The sequence below is a fragment of the Anastrepha obliqua genome, chromosome 1 (assembly GCF_027943255.1).
Source record: "Anastrepha obliqua isolate idAnaObli1 chromosome 1, idAnaObli1_1.0, whole genome shotgun sequence".
NCBI classification, from domain to species: Eukaryota; Metazoa; Arthropoda; class Insecta; order Diptera; family Tephritidae; genus Anastrepha; species Anastrepha obliqua.
This window is the reverse complement of record NC_072892.1, coordinates 67,213,525-67,240,903: the sequence shown is the minus strand read 5'-3', so window position 1 is coordinate 67,240,903 and position 27,379 is coordinate 67,213,525. Positions and strand designations below refer to the sequence as shown.

Here is a 27,379-nt window from a genome sequence, read left to right as displayed (position 1 = left end):
TGTACCCATGGCACCCGTGATGCATAAACATACACTTCTTTGCAGCCTGTATAGCTTCCGGATTGTGGACTTAACCATGCTCCGTCGCCACCAGACCACAGAAGCGTAAGTGATGATTGGCCTGATAAGTGCTGTGTATATCCATAGAACCACAGCAGGTTTCAGACCCCAGGTTTTACCAAAGGCTCTGCAGCATTGCTGAAAATATATCACTTTCTTGGGAAACAGAATGGATCTCTATTACCACCGGGTGAGCTCTTTGTTGAATATCAGAGCATTGAACCGACCCTCACCTAGCGGTTTCGTTCACGGAACGCTTCCTATCCAGCCAATCTAATGGCTGTCGAGCACAAACTGCAACTCGACAATGGCTTCCGCTGCTATTCACCTAGTTGTTTTATGTATTATTAGTAAATTAAAAAAAAATAAATAAATTCATCATCATCTTAGTTTTTTGATTTCCGTGGCAAAGCATAGGGTCAAAGATAAAATTTTGACTACTCCTTTCTGCTCTCTGTTTCTGCTTTTACCTGGTAACACGTGAGGTTTTTGTTCACAGCTTTAATTTCACTTTCAAATCAACGCCATGAGCCCCAATATCTGCCTGGGTCGCCGACCCTGTCGAATTAAGTCTAGTGCTTGTCTGCTGAGCTCCGTGCCTCCCTTGCATGGTGTATGGCCGAGTCACCTCCACTTGCGCTCTCTGTAAATAAATAAATAAAATAAAATAAAATAAATTATTTTTAAATTTTTTTAATATTTAAAACTCCGCATAAATGAGGTGACAATAATTTATATCGCACACTTTTGTCAATCTGCGGCAACGCTGCAACTTTTCTGCGCGTCCTTTCATACCGTTGCATACGATTCCCAGCAACAAACTTTGATTGATGCATTTTTAATTTAATTAAATAAAATTTCGAGCAATCGATTAATAATTGTCTTTTTACTATTTCTTTGTTTACATGTCATTCGCTGGCCGACCGCAATCAACGCCAACGTCTCTCCATTATTACCACACGCAACAACAACAACAACAACAATGTTGACACCGCCATCAACGCAACAATCAAAAATAATGTACACCTGTAAAATGTCCAATGTAAAATGTTTGCATAATATGCGTGTGTGCAGCTACAACATCCGATGGTCATACATGTCTATCATCCCTACCGCCAACCGGATGGCATCAATCACTGTCAAGCGGTGAATGGTCATTGTTCGCATTTATGCCTGCCAGCGCCGCGCATCAACGATCGCAGTCCGCTTATCTCCTGCGCCTGTCCCACCGGTCTCAAGCTGATGGAGGATCGGCTGATGTGTGTCGAAGATTGTAAGTACATTCTAATATACATACACACATACATGTGCACACGTAGTAATAGATTTACCACATATAAAGTTATTGATAGATTACAACTACACTGGAATAGCGAGAAATAATTCACATTTTGTCACTTTACCCGGGCAATATGTAGTGTGAAATTATTGTGTGCGCATGTGGGTGAGTGTGAAAGAGGTTTAAATCGTATTTGTGGTTTCCTTTTCTAAAGATTGACACCTTCTTTTTTTTTTTGCGTAAAGCAAGTAAGTGAATTTTTAAGCGATTTACCATCACATTTGGTGTGGTGGTGAAGATTTCAAAACTAAACTTGGGGTTATTAAGTAAATACTTGCGGATAAGTAAATATAGAACAAATATGTATGTAAATATGCGCAACATTAAGCAATTTGTATGGAAGCGAAGGGAGAAAATTCCACAGTGAAAAATAAAAACAATTTTTTTTTGTACAAACTTCTCTTTAGCCTGTTTTTAGCTTTTATAAATGTATTTTATTAATTTATTACACTGTGCAGTAGCCTTAAAAGGACAAAATCCGATAGTAATTGTGCAAAAGAAAGATATGTTGGACCGGCTGCGAGTTTCTACCTAAACGTCACAATCTTTTTTTTTTTTTAATTATTTTATTTTAGTCTCAAGTTCATCTACTAAATTATTTAAGAAAAACTCACTTAAAGCTACGTTCGGCATTCACATTGTCTTTCCAAGTCCACAATAAAATTAAATGCTGCATATTTTTGTGGAATATTTTAACCCAATTTTTCTCAATTGTGAATACATACCTAGACAGGCCTTATACAATCCCTTTTCCATATATACATATACTGATGGCTCAAAACTCAATTATCAAGTGGTAGGTGGTGTCTACTCCGAAACTAATATATCCTTTCGCTTGCCTGCATATTCAAAGCAGAAATCTTGGCAATCTCAGAAAGGGGTATTCACAGTTGGAGCGATCTTCATTTACTCCGATAGTCAGGCACCTCTGAAGTCGCTCTTTTCATGTAAAAACTCGTGAAAGACAGTAAAAGAGTGTTACTAATTATTTAAAATACTTGCACAGTATTTTTCTACTAATCTACTCTGAATGCAAGGTAACTGTAAGGCAGATGCGTTAGCTAGATTGAGCTCCTCGCTCTAAATTAGTCAGTCGACATACACGTGCCCTGGGCAACATGTAAACTTTTCATGCACAGACACACCATTACTGTTACAAATTCCAACTGGAAACAATTAAGCACCTGCGCTACAGTAGACAAAATTGGCCCGTATGGAACATGGGTCGCACTAAGAGTCTACTTAAATTAAGAAAGACGGATCTGAGAATCGTAGTAGGTATCCTATCTGGGTATTATCTAATAAAGGGGCATGCCAGTAGATTAGCGGCATCATCCAATGACTATTGTAGCTGGCTGAAGCTGTCAGGATATAGAAAAGGAAGGGACGGTCGAACACCTTCTATGCGGATGCATGTCTGTGTGTAGAAGAAGGTTGAGATTGCCCGATCTCGCTTTTCTGGAAAACATTGCGCTTTTGTATGGCCAGATTTTTAAATGGTTTAGTGAGGCCTAAGTAGAGTAAGGTCAGGATAGTTCCGATGGTATCACAAGGGGGCTCTAACTAGCCTACGTGCGTAACTGGGCTAACCTAACCGGTGAAAGACAAGTTTTATGTGAGTTTTTGCATTTTTTCGCACAGTTTTATTTATAATTTTAATAGCCTAATAGCCTAGACAGGCAGTGGCTTCAATCGGGATTAACGACTTAATTCGGAATTATCTTAGGAATTAAGTGCAACTAATGCGATTGACCACTAGACTTAATTCTCATTATTTAAGCGGTTTAGAGGAATTGTCGATGGTAACATTGCCGAGAAACGATAGTTAATATCTATTGTGAATGAAAAATAATGAAAATTTTAAAGAGAAGAATAAGAAAGACAGGATCCCATGCTAGTTTGCACTAGCACGTTCAAAATTGCATTCATTGTTTTGTTATTTCGGAGCTGTTTGAGAAACTGTAATCTAATTTTTTTTTTTTTTAACTATTACTTTTTATATCAGGGCAGCTAATACCCGTCCATTTTTTACTGACGAAACTATCTACAAAGCAAATTATCTGTTCTGTAATTTTCGTCAGAATTAATTAAGGCCTTCAGAATAAGTATTTAAATAAAATTAGGGTTTTCCAATAAGAGGTGTTAAGAGAAAACATTTCCCGTAAAATATCAATGGTTTGGTTGCTTGTGTGGCACGTAGCGCCGTTTTGTTGAAAATAAATGTTGTCCAGATCAGTACCATCCAATTCCGGCCATAAAAAATCGTTAATCATTTCTCGATAGCGCAATCCATTCAGCGTAACTGTTGCTCCAGCTTTATTTTCGAAAAAGTAAGGTCCAATGACTCCGCCGGACCATAAACTGCACCAAACAGTCACACGTTGAGGATAGAGAGGCTTTTCACTCTCTAGGATTTTCTGAGCCCCAGATCCGACAATTTTGTTTGTTGTCGAAGCCAACGAGGTGGAAATGGGCCTCATCACTCAAGATGATTTTTCAATGGAATTCCGGATCATTTTCATGCACTTCAACGACCCAATCAGCAAAGACACGACGTTGTCGATGATCGGCCGGCATGAGTTCTTGTATTAACTGGACTATATAAGGCTTATGACCCAAATCTTTATACAAAATACGGTGGAATGACATATGTGGAATGCCTAATTCCAAAGATCGACGAGGAATGGACAAACCTGAGTTTTTTCAACACTTTCAGCTACAACAGCAATATTTTCGGCTGCTCTTGAGTGACGTGCACGGGTTTTATTCTTCACATCACTAACTTGCCCCAACAGCTCGAATTTTTTCACCAATTTCTGTATTGAGGTCCGACAGGAGCTTCACGATGACCCAAAAATGTTCGAGTTTTACCAACCGTCTCTGCCAAATTTCCACCATTTTTACAGTGAATTTTAATAATTTGAATGCGTTGTTTAAGCGTGTATCGTTCCATTTTTATTAATGGCGTAGTTTCTACTTGTGAAATATCAAAAAATGACAGCTTCAAAAGTGAAATCTACCGAAATAGCGAGCTTTTCAAAATAACGCCGGTTATTGGAAAACCCTTGTTTAAAGAGTTTCTCATTGAGATAAACTCATTTAAATTTAGCGCGAAATTTTTCGAATAAACAGATTGGCAGTTTTACTGCAAAAACCTACATTTACATTAGGTTTTATGTTTTTATATGCATCCATAATATTTTGATTTTTTTTTTACATTTAACGGCGCATAGTCATAGTTAGCTTAAAGTCAAAACAAAATTCTTCATCATAAAATATTTATTAGTTGAATTATGGCATCTCACCTTCAAAGCGACGGCGTTGCCATTACGTTGTATATAAAACTTTCTATAGCAATACTAAAAGTAAAGTCGCCTTCTGTGCTGAACTATGACTAGACGCCAGTGAAGATAATTTAATTTTTAAATGTTTGCCTTTTTTTTTGATTATTTATTAATTTCTTTTATAACGCAACATTTCCTTTTTCACCTTTTCTGTTTTCTGTTTTCTCTTTACACTTTACCCAATTATGGGCCATCAACGCGTTTATGTCAATACTTGTTTATGCCATTCTAATAACAACTGTACTAAACGCAAACAAAAAACACCAACAAAATATGTCACTTCTTGTGCTGGGTGATTAAAAACAAAACCAAAATAGTGAGTGTTAAATCAGCGTCGCAAGCGCGCCGCAAAAACTTGCCAAAGATGTCTAAATTTACCACCACCCGCGTTTCTACAAATAGCAGCAACAGCGCTACTCATCAAACAACAACAGCGTCCGGGCAACAAGCTGACGCAGAGGGTATGCTTACAAAAAAAATACTCGTAAAGAGAATTAAAAAAAATACTAATAGCAAATAGTTTAAAAATTGGTTTTGGTAATTGTTTGTCACTAGCAGTTGTTAACAGTAATTGTTCACTCACACTAATTCGCACTCACAAGCGCTGTTAGGGCGATTTCTTTTGGGTGTGGCTACGTACATATAACTGAGTTCGCAAAAATAGCAGTCCGACATATTGTAAAGTTTTGATTATTTTTATTTTATTCATTTTTTTGATATTTTTTTTATTATTATTTTTTGTTTTGTTTTATTTTTTTCATTTATTTTTATCTTATTTATTATTAATTTTTCAACTAATTTTTTGTTATCATATTTATTTTTATTTTTTTATATATTCATTTTTTCATTTATTTTTATCTTATTTTTTATAATTTTTTTTAATTATGTTTTTTTAATTATATTTATTTTTATTATTTTTGTTTTCCATTTTTTTATTCATTTTTTTTATCGTACTTATTATTACTTTTTTTAATATTTTGTTTGTTTTTTATATCATATATGTATATTATATTCTTCCAAAACCATAAACTCAAAGCTGGAAGCTTTATTCAAATTATTTCCATGAAAATTTCAACCTTTTTAGTGAGAATTTTTAGCAAAAAGTTGAGTACACAGTTTGGCAGCCCATTAAATGTTATATCAATAAAGTTCCACTTTAAAGCTACTCAAAATTAGCGTTGAGTTTTCTGCTCAAACGTTGTTATTTTCTCCTATATAACGAATGATCGATTCTTTTTATATGGGGAAAATTCACGAGGCGGCCAGGAAAAAAAATATGTAACTTGCTTAAAATCCGCGTTAATTTTGAGAATTTTTCTTCGCTTAGGTGTGAGCATTTTCTTGCCAACTGTTTGGCCCACCTCCTGCATGGCACAAAAATGCATCTTCAAATTGTTCCACAAATGGATGGACCTACAGTTTTAGGCCGACTCCGGGCGGCAAATGATTTTTATGAGGTGCTTTTTCATGGCAGAAATACAATCTGATGATTACTATTGTCTGCCGAGGGACGAGCGCTATTAGAAAAAACTTTTTCTATCATATTTTTCTGTTTCATGCACGGAGATTCGAACCTATGCACTCCCGAATGGTAAACACGCTCCAACCCATGGAAGAAAGATTTCAGCACCAAATGAAAAAAATAACGCGTTTTTTCAGCCCCTTCAAACTTGCACTTAACTGGACCAAAATTCAATTAGCTATAAAACTGTATACCCTGATTTGTGGCGAAAACTCCAAATAAAAAGGTCGAATTTTTTAAATTTTTGATGCACATGAAAGGAATTTTTTTATAATTTTGTACCAAGTTTGATATATAAATTTGTATGATTTCTGTTATAATATAGACTATATTTTTGTAGAAGAATAAAAAAACTGTATTAAAAATAAATAAATAGTCAAGTGAAGTCCAATATGTTGCGCTGCTATTATTATGAACACAGCTGCACATGCATACATACATACACACAACTGTAGTTAATTTTTACCTTTGCATTTACCGTTCATTTTGGTAAATGCGTCCTGTTATTATTATTATTTTTTGTTTGTTTTAAGACTCACTTTTTTGTTTGTTTGTCGCATTGTAATAATTTCGCTTTGACTTATTTGTTTGACTTCATTTTTATTTGGTGGTGGCATCGTTAATTTACTTTGGTTTTCTTTTGTTCATTTTTCATTTGTTTGTCGTTCATCTTCATATATTTATCAACACTGCGTTTGTGCTGATGTTTTTTGTTTTGATGTTGTTTTGGTATTGGTTATCTTAGTGAGTGTAGCACTTCAGCATTTTTAAATAAATCGATTTCAGTTATCATTTTTAATTAACTTTTTTTATTAATCGCATACCGCACTTTGTTGTAGTAATTATTCGTTAATTAATTTGCTTTTAATTGATTCTTTATTATGCACTTTGTTCCTATTTTTTTTTTTTTTTTATATACTTTGAAGTGTTTGCATCACAAGGGCATAAACGCTTCAAAGGACTCGTTTGCCCTCAAAGGCTCCATCTGGGGTGCACTACTCTTAATTCAATTGTTTTTAATATAATTAAATTTGATACCTTACATATCATTTTCTTTTAAGCGCAAGGTAGGTGAGATATTATTTATATTTATTTTTTAATTTTATCTATACCTCTGAGTCACTTGGTGTTACTTGTGTCTCAGACTGCAAAATATTATTTCTTTTATCAAAACACAGAAGGAACCAAAAATTATTTAGGTTAAAAAAATTGTATACACAACTAAAATATATGAATTCAATCTAAATATTTAAATTTAGTCTTCTCTGATCATGTAAGCTGACCTACCTTCTTTAGTGAACCCACTGCTACTCTTCTTCGGTAAAAAAAATGTACATTCTATCTTAACCCATATCGTCTCAAGTATGTTTACCATTCTCAGATATGCATAAAACTAACAGCAGTTTATGTTAAAATCCTTTATATAGTATATATTTCGATGTATACAAAGAGTTTGCATTAACTACTTCGTAGCAGCAATATTAACGAAAATATTTCTCTGCTCTCGCTATTATTCTGAACTCGAACAGGGGAGTACTGGGGCAGGTAGCGCAAAACGCGGGATAATTTCGGCAAATTCCAGGTTGTTTGCTACTACTCCAAGTACAAAGAATACTGATTTTTTTTTTGTTGGCTATTACTCTGAGCTACTAGCAGTAACGAAACGTATCTTGAAGCGAAGCAAAATAGTTTATCTTGAGCTTTACGCTACCTGCACCTCTACTTATAGTGAGAACAAAATTGAAAACTAGGAAGTAGCAGAGCAATTTCAATATCTGAGTTTACAGGGTAAAGTATGTATATTAAAAGTATGTACATATATATAAATTAAAGATGTGGAATTTATTTCGTGCATTTCCCATTTCAAACCATTTTGAATTGACTTCCGTCACCTACAAACAGTTTTTTTTGAAGCTTTGCGATAATTTTTAATGAAACATCTTCTCTTGCGGTGATTATGGATCTTTGTGATGTCCCAAGAGCTTATCCTTATTGGTGAGTCTCGTAGATTGACCTCTCTGAAACAAATTTCAAAACCGTCTTTGCGATTTCACACATTCTCTCATTTCTTTTAAAATAAAATTATTTTTTTCAAAGTGTTTTCTGCTATCAGCTAATATTTCAAATAGGTTGTACCTAAAAATTATAAATGAATTATCAAAAATATGAGATTAAAGTTTGCATAATTAATTTTTTTTTTGTTTTTTTATGCACTTTGCTTTTTTTGGCAAATATTTTTCTTTTCATGTAACCAGTACAACCATATTGTGCGAATAATTCGTAAAATCGAAAAATTTGTTAAATCGAGATCTCATTGAACTCTCTTAGAGCGCGCTCACTAGAAGCATTACGCGCATAATTCGTGTTAAGCTATTTATATGATAAAATGAAAGGTATGAAGGTACCTTAATAGGTATGAGCAATCAATTTCTCCTTTAAGTAAGACAGGAAAGGGTCTATACCTACTCTATCTATCTACTTTCTAGAGACTTTAAGTTAGTTTTTTCAAGTATCAAGTCAGTTGCTTTTCACCACATTCTTAAGAAGGTGTATTCCGCAGCACTTTTTAAATTTTACCATCCAACCAACACTGGCAAAAGAATTGCCCTCATCAAATCTAGGATGAAACTTTTGCGCCATTGACTTGCGCCATTGATTTCAACATTGAATAATAAAACATTTGTAGAGTGCTTCGGATGACTCTGAACTCCATATTATAGGTTTTTAAACAGTTTTCCAAAAATCATCTCAGATAATAGAATATATCGTCCCCTTAGTATTAAAATAGCCTATAAATTTTTTGATTTTTTGAGAAAATGAATTTCAAACTTTTTGTCGAAAGTAGCTGTCACTCAAATCTCGTTATGTCTGCAAATATTTATTATTTTTTGACTGACGTTTTTATACATGAGCACATAGGCTATTGTTATACTAAGTGGACGATATTAAGCTAAACGGTCAACATAAAAATACTTAAAAATCTTATCAACGAAATCTAAATAATGAGATTTTTGGAGGTATTTTCAAATCCGTTCAGCTCAAGTAAATCTCTATATTTTTCTGAAATATTTTGACGACAGCGTTAAGTTTAGCAAATCAATCATCAATTCCAGCAAGGTAGCTAATCACTTTCTACCACTACTGCTTCCAAATATTTTAATTTTATTTATTACTTTTTCTCGTCGTCTCTTATCAAAAACATACAAGGTACAGCATGTACATAAATAAGACTCAACTATGCCTCCAGTATTACCATTTTGGGCGCACATCCATAATAACTTCAAAAAACAATTCGAATTTCCTTTGTAAAATCGACACTCAGTACTAAACAACTTCATTTTCACTATCTCCGAATCACTCAGCGCCATTTTGCTATCATAATTGCCACCGCTTTATGCTCTCTCATTAATTAGCAACATTTACTGCTGTCATTGAATTAGCATCATCAGAAATGGAAAACAGCAACTGCAACAACTCGCTGCACTCGCTGTAATTCCACCTCAATGCGTCAACACGAAATAGTTATCTTCAAAGCCATCATTCAATCATAACTTGTCCCATCTCGTTCCCTTTTTGCTTTGTGTACGTGCGTGATTTCTGGTGCCGCTACATCGCTATTAGATTGTTGTTGCAACAAGCATGTTACTGTTTGACTGGCGGCTGAGTGATGTACAGCACAGCAATGCGTATCGTTCCGACCTGAAGGTGAACACAATTTCGTGTAGCTGTAGAGGTCGATTGAAACCAAGTAGGGCAGAAAAAGTGGGAGCGCAATTTTTGCAATGAATTACATGGCAATGACGTTGGCAGTAGAGGTGAGAAGTGAAGAAAGTTGACGCAACGATCGATGAGGATTTTATGCAATAATTCTTCTCTGTGATGTATGTGGGGAAATTTGACTTGGTTATTAGCCTTGATTTAATGCAATGGCGTGAATCAGTCATTTCCAGCAGCAGAGTAGCACCAGCATACACATTTTCAATGTAGATTTCTGCATGAAAAAAATGCAATAAATAAAAATTGCTGATGCTGATTAAAGCAGACGTGGAAAGAAAGGATAAATAGTATTTCATGCTGATATTTTTTAATGAGCCTGTTTAGCTCCTTGGCTCTTTATTTCCGGGTTCATTTGTTCCTTCCTGAATCATTTGGATTTATGTGTACTTAAATATAGAAGTTAGCGCAAAATTAATTGTCCAATTTTGTTTTTCAATAACTTGTTTGCTTAATAAAAAATAATAATTTTATGCTAAGGAAATCTTTATTTTGGCCTTTACACAATCTATTGCTTGCGTGTTTGTATACTGCAGCTGTTTAGTTCATAAGCATCAAATATAGTTGACATACGACGCCATGGTAAATCTTCCAAAAAATTAGCAAAAACAAAAAACGAAATTGATTGGGGATTAATAACTAAAATTAAAAATAAGGACGGTGAAAATCTATCCCAGGGCTATACTTCTAAGGACTTTTTCGTTCAGAATTGCCTGTAGAATACTACAGTAACCGAAACAAGGCAGAGTTAAATTTAACCCCACCTAATGCATTACTGATTTTCAGATCTTTAGAAGGCAATAAATAATATATGGGTCCATTCGCCATGACACTCAAATACTTAGCTTTCTCTTCTATTTGAACTAACAAAATAGATAAAAAAAAATTTTCAAGATTTTTATACCAAGTTGAAGTGAATTTTTTTTTTTTATAGAAAGGCATTTTTTTCTTTAAAACCTCCAAAAAGTTGAAATTTTGGAATTTCTCTCAGTTTTCTTAGTTCATCTAGAATAAAAAATCATGATAATTAGAAATCCATTTGAATTTTTTGCTTTAGATAATAATTACGAGCTGTATCTTGTAAGCCAGTTGGAAACTCCAGCGTTGCAGCGCTCTACTAATTTCTATGTTAACCATTTTTTTCAACTTATTTTAACCAGTACAAAAATTGTTTATACTTTTTAAATGTTCATTAAAAGATAGAAAAAACTTTGCAGTGCTAAATTAATTTTTTCCTTAAAAAAAAATCGCAAAGAGATGCAATTTTTAGATCTCATAAACCAGGCTCCCCCCTTAAAATATATAACCAGCTCAACCAAAAGCTAAAATTAACTCTCCATGCGTAACATAACAAACCGCCTTATGTCCCTGAGCTAACATCTGAGACTTAAAAATATTTAGTCGCTAGGCGACACTGAGTTGGAGTATTAAGTGCAGCGCTGCTTATGCTAAGCTTTGTATTCATCCCCAATCGACTGCTATTAACATGCAATTATACTAATAAAGCACTTGAGATTACAGTTACCATAGCTTCTGCATGAACTCATGTATGCACATTGACGCTGAACGAATAATCATACGGGCTCACAACGGGCTCCTGACGTCGCCAGAACTCAAAAAAAAGTTTCAGATTAAAAATACTTATTATAATATATGAACACGAAATACCTACAATGAAGCATACCATACATGAATAATAAATTTAGAAAAATATTAAAAATCATGCTGATTAATTTGAATTCATTTCAAAGGAATGCTGTTGCTGTAGAGATAAGCCGCATCCCTCATATGTTTAAGTGCATCTTCCAGCAAAAAATAAAAATTAAGTGTGAACTATATAAATTAAGTAATAATGAGTAAGATCAGAAAGAGCGCAATTATTGCTGTGGTGATTGCTATGAAGAATAACGAAGCGCAAGTCAAAGGTGAAGGGAAAGTGAAACGAGATGCCGTGGATTATTTTTCCACAGACACATATACATACTAATACATGCATTCATACAACATATACGAGTTTAATCCGAAATTCTTGACTGAGATGAAAAGCATAACAATCCCATCAAAAGCAACAATAAATTCCATATTAAGTGCGGAAAAATTGAGGGAAGCTGTTTTCTTCAGTTCTTGTGAAGTCAAGTCAAGCATCAGGCAGCAAAAAAAAAACTGCCACTTGCGCGAAATCAGGGAAATTGACTTGTTTATCCTCTTTGCGCTGCAAGCTTTGAAAAATTTGTCTTAAGCAGCCGCAATTGTTGTTGATAATAAATGGTTTTTTGTTGTTGTGCATACTACATCGTTTTACATGCTGCGCTTCATAGCAACATGTAAGATCCATATAACTGTGAACTACCGTATCTGTGCAACGAATTATGAACAATAAGAAGGAAGCAAAGTAAATCAGAGTTCATTGAAAAAGTTGAATAATATTTCTACCTTACGCCGTTGAAACTATTTTTTTAAATGTAGATTTTTTTAAATATACATTTTTTGGTTTAGAAATTTGACGCCGCTTCCTTAAGTTTCAACATAGTTCCTATATTTGTTTTATGTAAGCAGTTTGTATGTACATTTAAATTCATTTTTGCGTCGACAAAACTGGTATTCGTATCGACAGACTTGAAATTTTGGCACGATTTGGTATTCGAATAAAGTGTTTTTCGAAAAACGGATTAATAAAAACTGAAAAGCATACATTTTGCGACAAAGTATTATAAAAAATATTTTGCAATATTGGGATGAAATGAAAGGAGTTAGTGAAAGCAGTTTGAATAGGGTTGCCACTTATTAAAAATTTAAAATGAATTAAATGTGTAAATTCATTAAAATTTTACAATATAACGGGTGATTTTTTAGCTATTATCTTTTGAAACAGTTGGTTTAAACAGCTGACGCACGTTTCGTGGTTTGTTTCACTGTCAAACATCTTCAGTTTGGTCTATAATTTAACCATGAATCGTCTTACAAACGAACAACGCTTGCAAATCATTGAATTTTACTATAAAAATATGTGTCCTGTTAAGAAAGTTTAAGACATCTGGGGATCTTCTTGAGTTTTCGGCTCCCCGACTACTGTAGAGTCTTTCAGGCGGAACTGAAGGCAATATTAAAGCCGTGATACTGGTACAGTGTGGTACGATACCTGGAGATGATATCTACATTTTACTGACAGCCAGGCGGCGATAAAATCTCTCACAAAACAATTGACAACCTCCAAGGTAGCCATGAAATGCCACGCATCTCTTAACGAGATGGCTGGTCATTTGACCTAATGATAGAATGTGTTCCTGGCCATTGCAGCATTGAGGGGAACTGCAGAGCCGATGAACTAGCGAAAATCGGTACCAAATTGACTGATGAATACATAGACAATGATATAGGTATACCCTTGCGAACATGTAGAGTACGTATCCTCGAGTAAATTTTAAGAGTAGGGAATGAAAGATGGCGTAACGAAACCACTTGCAAAATTGCCCGACAGATGTGGCCGACTCTCAATGCTAAACGCACAGAACTTTTACTAAGAAGAGATAGCATAGTCTTAACACACTGATTTCAGTTATTACGGGGCACTGCCTAATCGGTAGGCACGCCCAGAGAATGGGTGTGCAAACACATGACTTCTGCAGAAGTTGTCTAGATGAGGAAGAAGAAGAGACGATCCCGCACCTTCTGTGTCACTGTCCTGCTCTATCCAGATGTAGACTCGCCATTTTGGGCGGACATTTCTTCAACGAGTTAGAGGACCTCGGCTATGTCGAAATTAAGGATCTTGCGAAATTTTTGAATAGCACACATTGGTTTCGGGAGGGATAGGAGCTAGTTCCCCACGCGGCATCACAATGGGCCATGAGCCTGAGTGTGTCCTACAATGGACAACCGCTTCAACCTAACCTAACCTATCGTCGCCAAATAAATTGCTGAGATTATTTTTATAAGGTTGCCTCCTTTTTTTTAGTATTTGAAAAGTGAAAAACTGATTGAATACGGCTATGAAGCGGAAGATTTACAAACAACTTTATCAGGAGAGGTGCTACTATTAACATTATTTTTATAAGGTTACCACTTAATTTAAATAATTTAAAATTTTTTATAAAATATCAAAATTGGGTTATCATATGGAATTATTTTCGAACAACTTTGGTCCAAAAATATTGACAAAAGAAGCAGCGACTTAATAAAAAAAAATGTAAGCAAACTCAGTAAGCTTCTTCTTAAATAATTAAGATTCAATGAAAACACTGACTTTCAAGTAACTAATGGTTCTTTTACCCAAGAATCAGACCATCTGCTTTTAATGCAAAATCGTAGTGTGAAAATCGTATCTCAAATTTGATATCTGTATTCTTCCTACTTTTAAACAATTTTTTTAAAGATATTATTACAATAATATTTAGTTTTATAATTCATATTCTTTACCTTAAGTCAATTTGACCTAGAAAATCCCACTACTTACATTACAAAAACCGATTCAAGTATTCAACAGAGAATTTAAAACTTTAAGTGTCGTCAATACAAAAGTGAGAACTTTTATTCTACCTAATTTATTTTTAAACTTGAAATTTCTGCGCAATTCGTCGTGCTCATCGAAGCATTTTGATCAATATTCTATCTAATAAAGTGAAGTGCTCTAGACAACTTTTAGGTTGACATGCTACGCAAAAAATATATATTATGCTATAAGTAGCCACGCTAAAAATATCTGCATGCATATTTAACATACGAATATTTCATTCAACCTACATAAAAGGTTCCTCATGGAAGCACAAATTGTTGAGCGCAAGTCAAAAGCTAAACGACACACTTTAGCGCATACGCGTACAAGAGGCGCTTCACAGGAAGATCATCACAAAAAACAACAATGTGTCTATTTATAGATTAAAATACAAATATTTCGACTATTCAGCACAGCAACTGGGCTGGCAGGTCGAAGCTAACAGCAACAGCTGTAAAAGCAATCACGAAAATCAATCGCTCGACACGAGAATGATGAATGAGTGATTATGAAGAGCGAACTAACTGTTGAGCTATCTACTACATACTTAGCTACATTCTACCTTACACGTACTTGTATTAAATAGAAAAAGCTGAACGCTTAAAGAAAAGCAATAATTATGGATACTTGAACGCGCTGTTAATGACTTATAAAAATATTATTTACAAGCCCATAGCTAGCAATTCAGATAAGAAAAGTGAAGAATTAAGTACTGTATATAAGAGACATAAAATTTGGCGGCAACCGTCATTTTGTAAAAAAAACAGCAGTCACCTTGCTGGTTGTAAAAGAATGAAAGAACATCAATAGCCAGAAGTTGTAGCTCACGTTTGAGTGTCAATCTGGCATTCAGGTGCAGAGCCGTTACATTCATAATTCAAGACGCCTCAATTTTATTACATTTTTAAATTAAATAATTTTAAAGCTGTGATAAATTTTCTACGATTATTCTAATGTTACTGCTATTTAGACAAATAAAGCTTTTTCTTCATATTGCGTTTAATGCCTACATACGTTCACACGTGCGAATCTTTATATTGTACTTTCGTTTATTTTTTTTGTAATTGAAATTTCTTGTAATGGGTGGCAAACCCAATCAAAAATATTTTCTAATCAGAACTATAAAAATAAGTTTCACTTGGTTCTCGTATTCTGATATTTTATTAACTTTCTAGTGATAACTGAAAAAAGGTGGCAATATGCAATTTGTATTTTTTTAAATTGAATAATTTCTAATTGAATGGCAACCGCATTTAATAATATTTTTGTAACCGAACTGTAAAACTATATTTTATTTAATTCTGGAACAGTAATATTTGATTTACCTTCTAGTAATAATTCAAAAAAGGTGGCAATAATCTAAAAAATTTTTCAGTCCAAACTGTAAACATATATTTTATTTTATTCTGGAACATTAATGTTTTATTTACCTTCTAGTAATAATTTGAAACAGGTGGCAACCTTCAAAAATACTTTTTATTTGAAAATTGTTCAACTATATTTTTCTTAATTCCGTACTCGTACTGTAATATTTAATTTACTTTCCAAATAATTAAAAAAAGGTGGCAACCCTATAGCAACCTCCAAGATAACACTAGCATATCCATGCATATGTTTTTAAATATTTTTGAATCCAAACTGTAAAAACATGTCGAACAGTAAACTTGTTTTTACATTCTAGTAATATTTTAGAAAAAGGTGGCAACCTTCATAAAAATGTTGAGTGGAAATTGCAACAGCATATACTTTTTTTAATTCCGTACTCATACTGTAGTATATCTTTTATTTTCCAAATAATTTTAAAATAGGTGGCAATCCTTTGGAAGCGACTTCCAAAATAACATTTAAATATCCACGCAAACTTTGGAAGTAACCAATTTTCTATACCAATCAGCTTATCAAATTTCATTGAAACAGTGGCCGCATTTTCCGAAAAAATAACTTGTGTGTGGACAGGGAAATGTATTTATATATAAAATTTTCAAATCTGACTCGTTAAAAATAATAAAATATTTAAGGCCCAAAAATTTCCTTTCAACTTCCTTTCAACGCTTTTCCTTCATATGCTTTTTAGTGCCGCTTTTTAAAACATTCTACTCAATCACCTCACCGTACGTTAAAATGCCAACTATAAACCTGTGTATGTTAACACATACATATGTATACACTTGTACTTTATTTATGTATGAGCATATCATCAAGATGCTCGGTTCAGTCTGCTTGACTATCGTATTTATGTTAGAATTGCGTGTCATGCTGATTTAATGTCAAGTTGTGACAACGACAGTATGACGACATGCCGCGTCTCAATGACGCCTCAGCGCAGACTTTTCATTGTCATTCAAACTGATTTCACAAGAGTTTGATTCGGCACACTAATTTAATTAGATTACTGTCACTGGTGAAGTTAATTTTCAAATAAATTATATGTATGCAAGTACATATGCATGTATGTGTGTATGTGTGAAGGTAGTAATTGCCAAGGCAAACATGAATGACAACAAAATTGAAAAGAATGTAAATAAGGTCAATAAATATAGAAAATGAAATGAGATGCGTAAGACAGAAATAAAATTCCAAATTCAGCAGCGAAAATATGTAAAATAATTTGCGTTTACATTTTATTTCTGTGAATTCGTTGAATAAAACTCAGCGTGTATGCATGTATGTCTTTGTGTAGGAGCGTATATAGATTGCGAATGCCAAATGAAAATCACACTCCCACCGTTTTATTGCCACCGCGTTCAGGATTTATTTGTTATTACTAACCAAAATTGGCCTTTAGCTCCTCTCCCAATTTATTGTTACTCATACGCAACGGCAGGACCCGATTTAAATACTTTTCATGTTTTCATGTTTATGCTGCGTTAAAGAATGTTTTAGCAGATGCGTGAGGAAAGGTTAATTTCTAAATGTAATGATTAGATTTTAGAAATTTTAAATTTAAATTAAAATATTAGAACTTTTTTTATAATTTTTTATTTCTTTTATATTTATTTATCTCTTGGGAAGTACGCCAATGCTTATTACACTGGATCACAAATTTCAACTTTTTTTCTGCACCAGAGACGCCGATATGAAATTCCTATGTAAAATCACCGTCTGATTCCGAAAATCAAGGTTATTTTTTATTCTATGGTAACGTTTTTGAGATATTTACGAATTACCGTTATTTCAATAAAACAAAAAATTGGGCCCACTTAATCATATATATCTCGAAAACGAATTGAGCGATTTCAAAACCGTTTAAAGCTTTTAAAAGGTAATAAAATTTCTTATAAACTGTGTGTAAAACACTTTTTGCTAGGTCCTGCAGATTCAAAGATAACGAACTATCATAACGGATTTTTTAAATTTTTTTTGTAAAAATATAAAAAAATTTGTACTTTGAGAGAAAGGATCTCGAAAACTGTTTACTTTTTCGTGTATTTTTTGTTTTCACTCTAAGCTCTGTTTTATTACAAAAAAAATAAACTTTGGTTAAACAAAATCGATGAACTAATACAAAAGTTACAAGCATTCAAGTAAATATATCCATATAGTAAAACTTAAGTACCCTACAAATAATAGCATATGTACATATGACTCTGTCTTAACTCTATGATCTTATTTTATAATTGAAAAAGTTATGTGTCTTGTTTTGACGCAAATTTATATAAGGATCGGTTTCTCTTATGAGAAACCAACAGTAGTCACCCATCATAGCGACATCCCAGAATCCTTGATACCGACTTTCAATCATTTTCATTTACTGGTGAAACCTTTCGCCGTGCTCGTCGCTAAGATTTTGCGGGAAAAAATTTAAATGGGAGTGGAGGAAATGAATTTTTAAAGACATATTTACTCCTGAAAGAAAATTAAAAAGGGAATTAGATAAATACATAAGTGACACATTAATCTTCCAATTCAGAACAAATTTTGGTCGTTCTTGTTTGTTCGGAGCAGGGCAATAAATTCAGATTAAGGGCTATATATTCTCATGTAAATTTAAAAATTTGCTTTCAAATTTTTTGTTTAGTTTTAAAGTTAACTGAGAAAACGGTCTTATATGTGTTTTTTATTTACTCATTTCTGCATAGTTTTTGATTAAATCGTTCACTATCATCTCGAAGTTAGGACTTTTGTATTTGCCTAAAAAAGAAGTAACGACCTTTTCAAAAGAGTCCCACGCCGCTGCCTCCACTGGTGACAATAGTTCTTTGAAATGGGTATTGGCCATTAGTTTCCTTATTTGCGGCCCCACAAAAATCCCTTCCTATATTTTTGCTTCTGAAATCTGTGGAAAGATTGTTTTCAAATAATGAAAAGCTTCGCCTTCTTTGCCCAAAGCCTTGACAAAGTTTTTGATAAGGCTGAGATTGATGTGGAGCGGAGGTAGAATTATTTTTTCCTTTTTTATAAGTGGTGAGTATTTTATGTTATCCACCCCAACTTGAAACTCGATTCGTTCTGGCCAATCCTTTATGATGTAGTGTTCTTGACGTGCTCGGCTATCCCATTTGCATAGAAAGCAACAGTATTTTGTATATCCAGATTGTAGACCACATAGCTTTCCAGCGACTTCTAGATCGTCACATATTTTCCAATCATGTTCTTCGTATTTAATGAATTTAAGCAATTTTTGCATTGTCTCATATGTTTCCTTCGTATTTACTGCATGCGCGATCGGGATAGATGGCTTTTGGTTGCCAATATGCAATAATACGGCCTTAATTGCCGTCTATGAACAATCGCCACTCTTTTGAATCATATGATTCACCAAACTGTTTAAATAGACCAGCAATGTTTTTGCAATAACAAACACTGTCCTTCTTCGTATAGTGCTGGGAGAATTGTTCGTGACGAGTCCTATAATATGTTACCTTAACATCGGATGAAACAAATTTAAATTGTTGCATACGAGGGGCGTGTAGTTCGGCATTTTCTTTTGACAATTCCAAATCCCTTATCCAATCAGTGAGTTGTGCTTGTGACAAAGGGTTTCTTTCGTTTTCCGTTTGCAATTCAGTACAACATGATGCTACGTAATCAGATACTGCTGTTGACAATGAAACTGGAGCCGAAACTAAAGTTAAATTTGATTCTGGCAATGTAGCTTCCGTTGAATTTAGTTCTGGTAATGACACTGTAGATATGCTCGCATAGGTTACTTTTCTAGACTTTCCAACCTCAAATATAAATATAGCAGTCCGTTGAATGGCAAGTTGGTTCCCTCCACTTCATTGGTGTAAATGTCGCCTAAATAGATAGTTTAAGAATCATATGTACATATGCTATTATTTGTAGGGTACTTAAGTTTTACTATATGGATATATTTACTTGAATGCTTGTAACTTTTGTATTAGTTCATCGATTTTGTTTAACCAAAGTTTATTTTTTTTGTAATAAAACAGAGCTTAGAGTGAAAACAAAAAATACACGAAAAAGTAAACAGTTTTCGAGATCCTTTCTCTCAAAGTACAAATTTTTTTGTATTTTTACAAAAAAAATTTAAAAAATCCGTTATGATAGTTCGTTATCTTTGAATCTGCAGGACCTAGCAAAAAGTGTTTTACACACAGTTTATAAGAAATTTTATTACCTTTTAAAAGCTTTAAACGGTTTTGAAATCGCTCAATTCGTTTTCGAGATATATATGATTAAGTGGGCCCAATTTTTTGTTTTATTGAAATAACGGTAATTCGTAAATATCTCAAAAACGTTACCATAGAATAAAAAATAACCTTGATTTTCGGAATCAGACGGTGATTTTACATAGGAATTTCATAACGGCGTCTCTGGTGCATTTTGGCTGTAAACCAGTGTTATTTACGTATATTTTACAACAGTTTATGAAAAAGACTACTTTTTTTTTAAATTGCAAATTTTTTTGATAGTTTCTTTACAATTTTAATTTAAATTTTATTTTTTTATGGAAATAGTTCAATCTATGCCGTAGGTTAATTGCCAGACTAACCATAAAGGCGTTGATCATAATCCTAGCAACGTCGTCGATTAACTTGATTTTTTATCCGAGGCAGCAAATCTGTCAATTCGTTAGCAAGAGGCGTTTCAGATAGGTAGGTTGCTAATACGCCTACCCTAGGTTGGTGATAGGATGCCTATCTGCACCTCCAAGCAGGTGTGTGCTTGTTTTGGTCCGTGGATGGTATTTCATTTCCCATCATCCATACATTACAGGGCCGATCCGACACGAAAAAAATTGAATTATTCTAAAAATGTATTCACACTCGATTGCGATTAATAATTAATTTTTTCCTTTGGTGGATTTAAGGATTTGTTTTATTTTTTAATGAAATAATGAATACATAACACCTCCAGAGTTTTGTATCAAAATTTCAAGTCGACCGGAGCAAAATTTACGTTTGTTAAATTTGATTATTCGAGCGTCTGTTGTTGATTTTCTGAAACTCGTTATTTATGAAGTCATAATTCAAGATTTACTGGACCAAGCGTTCTTTACCTACGAAATTGATCTGGAAACTTTTTTGTTTATTTCTTACTTTTAATAATTATCAACTTTACAATAACAGTTTAATTACAATTTTGTTAATGGTCTTGTATTCGTTTTTTATCGATTATTGTTCATTATTATTTTTTAATTTAATTATAATTTTATTATTATTTTTTAATAATCATTAACTTTACAATAAGAAATTTCGCTTTCCCAAGGGCTAGGGCCAATTTTTTTGTTATAATTTTTAATTTTACAATAACCAATTGCCATTTTCTAAGTGCTACGAAAAATAAAAAAAAATAAGTTTGTTATTATTTTTTATATATAATTTTGTTAATTTAATTTCAGCTTTATTAATAATTTTTTATTCCCTTTTTATCGATTATTATTTATTTTTTAATATTTTTTTAATTTAGTTATAATTTTATTAAATATTTTTTTAATAATTATTAATTTTACAATAACAAATTAGCGATTTTCCAAGTGCTACGAAAAATAGAAAAATCGAAATTTTTATTAATTATTTTTTATTCGCTTTTCTATGAAAAATAAAAAAACGAAAATAAAATTCTCCCATGGATACCTCGGTAAACATCTGCTTTAACAAATGCACTTTGATGTCTCAGAACAGAAAGAACTTTTTTCTTGGCGTCTCCGGGGACTCACTGCCACTCGCACAGTTCGCAATATTTTGCAATAAAGGCTCAAGAAAATAATGCTCAAAGTTGCCTCTCTGATTCGGAAATTGACTGATTTGAACTAAATAGGTTAATACTATCTGTATCACCACAAAAATTGTATGCCTTCTTACCAATTTAGCCTTACGCCGCTCTTTCAATATTAAAAACCCATTTGGAGCGCAACCAAACTTGTGAGGATACTCGTCATATATATATGTGAGTGTTTAGAAAAAATGTTTCAAATTTATTTCAAACGCCACTTTAAGCCACTCCACTTCCTCTACATCCTATCTCCTTGTAAGTCGTCTAGCTCCAGATCAAGAAAAGCAAAAAAAAAGACAAACATACAATGATATGAAAAAGTAATTTAGATTGCAGCAACAGCTCGAGCAAATGAAATCAAAATACAAAAAAGGCTCAAAACAACTTGAGATAAAAGCCAAAGCTGAACAACATTTCTACAGGAAGTTGTGCATTTGTATGTTTATGCATACCTACATACGAGTAGTTGCAAGAAAAACTCTGTATGTCGAAATGAATGTATTCACAAGTGTCAACTTAAGTTGAAGTGTTGCCGCCTTTGATGAAGACGATCAACTCTTTCCTACGTTGTTAATGTACAATACGAGTCCTTTTTGCGTGCACTTGTTTATGTGATTGGATCATGTGTAAGTATAAGAGTATGAATTTTCTTTTGTTTTTTTTTTCTTGTACGTTTTCTTAGTGATAGAGACTTTCCACCTCTTCTCTGTTGGATACCTTAATGGCATTGCTTTGTGGAAGAGACCTGCCACCTCTTTCTCCTGCGCATTTGACAGCAGTTTGCCACTTCCTGCCTTATATTTATTTTTTCCTTACTTTTAAGCCGCAACTGTTGTTATAAACCCTTCCAGCTAAAATAGAAAAAACAGCAACTGAAGCGCTGTTAGCAAAATAAAAACATGCAGTGTGGCAGCGAAGAGTCTGAGGTCGACAAGTAACATATGAAGTGTGCTGCGGTAGGCAAAGCAATAAACAGTTTTTCTTGGTTCTCTGCAGTTAACTCTGGTGATTCTTAACCACTACCAGTTTGTTTTGCGGCTGAAGTACTTCACTTTTTATCGTCTTTCCATGCTGAGATCCGATATTTTGTAATATGTCGATTTTCTATGAAATGTTTTTCTGTGTTGAATTAGCTTCTATTTGTGTAATAGACTTTAAGCATCTTCGATTCGTCACCTTTCCGCTCGCTATGTGTCACAGAATAAAAAGTAACCTTAGATTAATGACCTCCAACAATCGGAAAAAAATTTTTTTTTTTTTTTTTTTTTTTTTATTATTATTTACATTGTAACTAGTTAATAATTTATAAACTAACGAACAATTTGGATTTAATTTTGTACAATACAACTAAATTTAAAGATACTCTGCATCAGGCTTGCAGGGAAATGGGCTACTGCGTGAGTTGGTGCGGTTTTTTTCGTTTCAGCCTTTCTTTCCATTTAACGGGGTCAATTAGGGCTGAGGCTTCGCTATTTACATGGTGGCGTAGTCTTTCCATATGAGACTTAGCGTTGATGTTGATCGAAGTGGCAACTGAGTCGATGCCAAGGTCGCGTTCGATATCGGCGTTACGGACGTACCAAGGTGCATTAACAGCGCATCGTAGTACCTTATTTTGGAATCTTTGTATGGATTTTATGTTGGTTGAGCTTGAGCAGCCCCATAGCTGGATCCCATATGTCCAAATTGGTTTAAGCACCTGCTTATATAAAAGAATTTTATTGTATATGGATAAGGCTGATTGGTTGCCCATAAGCCAGTACATATTTCTAAATCTGATATCTAACTCTTCTCTTTTCTTTTTAACGTGAGCATTCCATCTAAGCTTGGTATCTAGTGTCATACCTAAGTATTTGGCGGTGTTGTGATGCGGGATTTGTACGCCGTTTATATGTAGTGGCAGATATTTGATTTTCCTCTGTGTGAAGTCTAAATGAACCGATTTTGTTTCTTTTAGTTTTATGCGCCATTTAATGGTCCACTCGGAGATTTTATTTAAATAAATTTGAAGGTTTTTGATTGAGTCAATCTGAGTTTCTCCTACCGATAAGATGGCTGTGTCGTCAGCAAAAGTTGCTGTGGAGCAATTTATGTCAATAGGTAGATCACACGTAAAAAGAATATAAAGAATGGGCCCCAGAACGCTGCCCTGTGGGACGCCAGCTTTAATTTCCTTAAGTTCGGAATATGTGTCTTCGTATTTTATTCGGAAAAAACGATCGGATAAGTACGATTTTAGAACATTAAAATATTGTATTGGTAGAAGCGCATTTATTTTGTTGAGGAGCCCAATGTGGCAAACTTTGTCAAAGGCTTTAGACACGTCGAGAAAGACAGCAGAGCACACCTTTTTTTCCTCAAAGGCGTTTTCAATGATGCGAGTAATTCTGTGCACTTGATCGATGGTAGAATGTTTTGTGCGAAAACCAAATTGATGCACTGGTATTATATTTCTTTGCTTAATAATTATGTTGAGACGTTTGGCTAAAAGCTTTTCCATCAGTTTTGATATAATTGGTAGGAGCGAGATAGGCCGATAAGATGTGACATCATGCGCTGGCTTCCCTGGTTTATTAAACATAATTATTTCAGCAGTTTTCCAATATATTGAGATATGGTGCAATTTGAATGTGGCGTTCATTATTTCAGTAAACCTAGATATCGTGCATTGAGGAAGTTGTTTTAAAATTTCAGCAGTAATAAGATCATACCCAGGCGCTTTTTTTGATTTTAGTTTATTTATTTCACCAAGCAATTCGGAATCCGTAACAAGGGGAATTTCGGCATCAGTTTCATAGGTAAGTGGCTGCATTCCGGCTATCCTCGACGTGTCATATGGCTTAAAGATGCCCTCGAGGTACTCAGCAAAAACATTAGCTTTTTCTTGACTGCTTTTGGCCCAAGAACTGTCTTCTTTTTTGATTGGTGGGTACTGTGCTACTGGCTGTGAAAAGTTTTTTGTACATTTCCAGAGCGAGTAATCAGTGCTGCGTTCGTTCGATAAGCTCTTTAGATACGTACTCAGAGATCTGTTTTTAAATTCTTTTATTTTCCTGGAAATTTCTTTCGTAATTTTATTTAGTCGTTTTTTGTCGGAGGGAGATCTTGTTTGCTGCCATCGTCTTGGTATTTTGCGTTTTTCTGCGACCATATCTTTAATATCTTTGGTATATTTATGACCTGATGTGACAAACTTTTTTTCCGAAGTGCTACTCCAGGCTGCCAGTTGTATAAGGTTAGATAATCTTAATATTTCATCATCTAAATCGGAAGTGTTGGTAATTTCTGCATTGTGATTATCCGCGGTTAAAACGTTCCTAAAATATTCCCAATCCGTATATTTATTTGTTAGCGTAAATGGCAATTTCTTGATAAGCGCATTTTCATATAATGTTAATAAAATTGGAGAATGATCCGAGTTCATATCCCACCCGCTTTCTATGCTGATATAATTAGCTGATATTTTTTTGGCAATGAAAAAATCGATTAGGTCGGGTATTTTTTGTGAATCCGTTGGCCAGTATGTTGGAGTCCCAGTAGAAAATGTTATACATCCAGTCTGTTGAAGAGCTTTGCATAATTCTCTACCTTTTGTAGTGCTTAATCTCGAGCCCCAGTGTGTGTGCTTCGCATTGAAGTCACCGCCCATTAAAAATCGGTTGTCGTGACTATTAATTAGCTCTATGTATTGGTCGCATTTGATCTGATGTTTTGGGGGACTATAGACTGCAGTGACTGATAAATTCCTATCACTCTCCACTGTTATGGTTATTGCTTGAAATTCAGGTATAGAGATGCTGCCTTCTTCGTAATGCTTTATATTGTTTTTTATAATAATAGCAGCGCCTCCTCGTGCGGCGTTGTTTGGGTGAATTGAATGGTATGTATTGTAGTTTTTGAATTTGATATATGACTGCTTGGTAAAGTGCGTCTCAGATATTAGGCAGATGTCGATTTTTTCGGTTTCTAAAATCATTTCCAGCTCGCTTTGATGTTTAAACAAGCCGTTTGCATTCCATAGCATTATTTTTAAAAATTTAGTCATTTTTATTCAACTAGGTGTAGTGTTTTTTCGATCTTCTGCAATCTCTTTTCTAGTGCAGTCATATATTCGTTTTGTGTCGTTATTTTTTCCAATATTTGTTGTAGTATGTTAGCGTTTTCCGAGTGATTGTTTCCTTTTACTACCTGTGAGAATGTGGGTCTTTTAAGTGGTGTAGTATTGTTTTGCAAAATTGGTTTGCTGGTAAGGTTATTTGGGTAGCTACCTATAATATTTTTATTTATATTTTTGCCTTGAGTACTATTTATATTATTTTTTATTTTTGAGCCAGCTCGTTGATCACGTATTTTTTGTAGTTCTTTGGCAACAACACATCCCCTGTAGTTCGCAGGATGGGACTCACCACAATTGCAGCATTTTGGTTGTTGTTGTTCAAGCTTTGTGCATTCAATCGTTTTATGCTTCCCTGCGCATTTGACACACCTTGGTTGTTTGCCACAGTAGTTTTGCGTGTGCCCATACGCCTGGCATGATTTGCATTGCGGTATGAGTTTTGATTGCCTCACTGCTTCTATAGTAACAACAGAGTGTAAGATAGTTTTTACTTCATGTATTTTCTTAATGTTTTCATTGGAATCAAACGTAAGGAGAAACATATCTAAAGGTTCTTTAGTTTTCCATTTCAATTTATTGACTGCGCTGATGGCTTTAAGTCCTTGTTTTTGAAGATTTGATATTATTTCTCCTGGATCACTCGTATGATGCAAGTTCTTTACCATCACCTTAATCGGCCGGGCTTGCTTGTTTTCGTATGTATACCAAGATAAGTTTTTATTGGTCAGCATTTTTGTCAGGTTTCTATAGTCATCAGGATCTGATGCATTGATTTTGTAAGTATTATTGTTTAGAAGTTTAATAAGAAACTCTTTTTTCATTTCCTTTTTCGCAATATTAAAAATTTGTTGGTAATCGCATTCTCCAGATAGGATTATTGGTGGAGGTCGCGGGATTTTCTTCTCTTTTTGCTCAAAGGATGCTTTTGCAGTAACTTTTGAGTTAGAAGCCTGTATTTCAGGTGATACTTCAGCCTTCCTTTTCTTACTTGGCCTTTTTTTTAGGATCCAATCCGTCTCCCGTGCAAGTTCCTCTTCATCCGTTTCATATTGTACGTTAGTTTTTTTTTTAGGAGGTGTACTATTTTTTTTTAAGGTTTTTATTTTCTGTTTTGAGTAAATCTAATTCATTCTTTAATTCCATGCACATTTTTTCCATATTTTTTAACTGGTTAGCTTGTTGGCTTATTATGTTTTGATAGTGGATTAAGTTATTTGCCATAATTTCATGGTTTTTCGCTAGTTGGCCACCTCCGGGTGGAGGCGTTCGTTGCATAATTTATGTAATTCGTAGTGTGCGCTGGGATATATGTATGTTTAAACACTTATCTACTAACACAGCACTTTGGGTTCGAAGTTTAGTCGGTATAGTAGATACCTTTTCGTTGAGTCGGTAATGCAGTTAACGATGACAGCTGTTCTTCCGACCCACGAGATTGTTTGTTTACGAGATTGTTTACACTCTCTATAGCGGGTTTTTTTTATTGTAATGTTTTTTTTTTTTGTTTTGTTTTTTGTTTTTTTGTTTCTCTCTCTTCTATTGTTCTTTGTTT

General features: G+C 34.0%; 1 protein-coding gene across 3 annotated transcripts in view; it reads left to right on the top strand.

Moving 5' to 3' along the window:
* Window positions 1-27,379, top strand: part of LOC129252933 (very low-density lipoprotein receptor-like) — a 230,684-nt gene that overhangs the window by 113,851 nt on the left and 89,454 nt on the right. For 2 of the 3 annotated variants that reach the window (XM_054891122.1, XM_054891121.1), the window contains exons 9-10: window positions 1,135-1,333; window positions 5,061-5,204. In XM_054891122.1, coding sequence (XP_054747097.1) covers window positions 1,135-1,333; window positions 5,061-5,204 — 343 coding nt within the window. The remainder of the gene's footprint in view (window positions 1-1,134; window positions 1,334-5,060; window positions 5,205-27,379) is intronic. The other variant, XM_054891123.1, reaches the window with a different exon arrangement.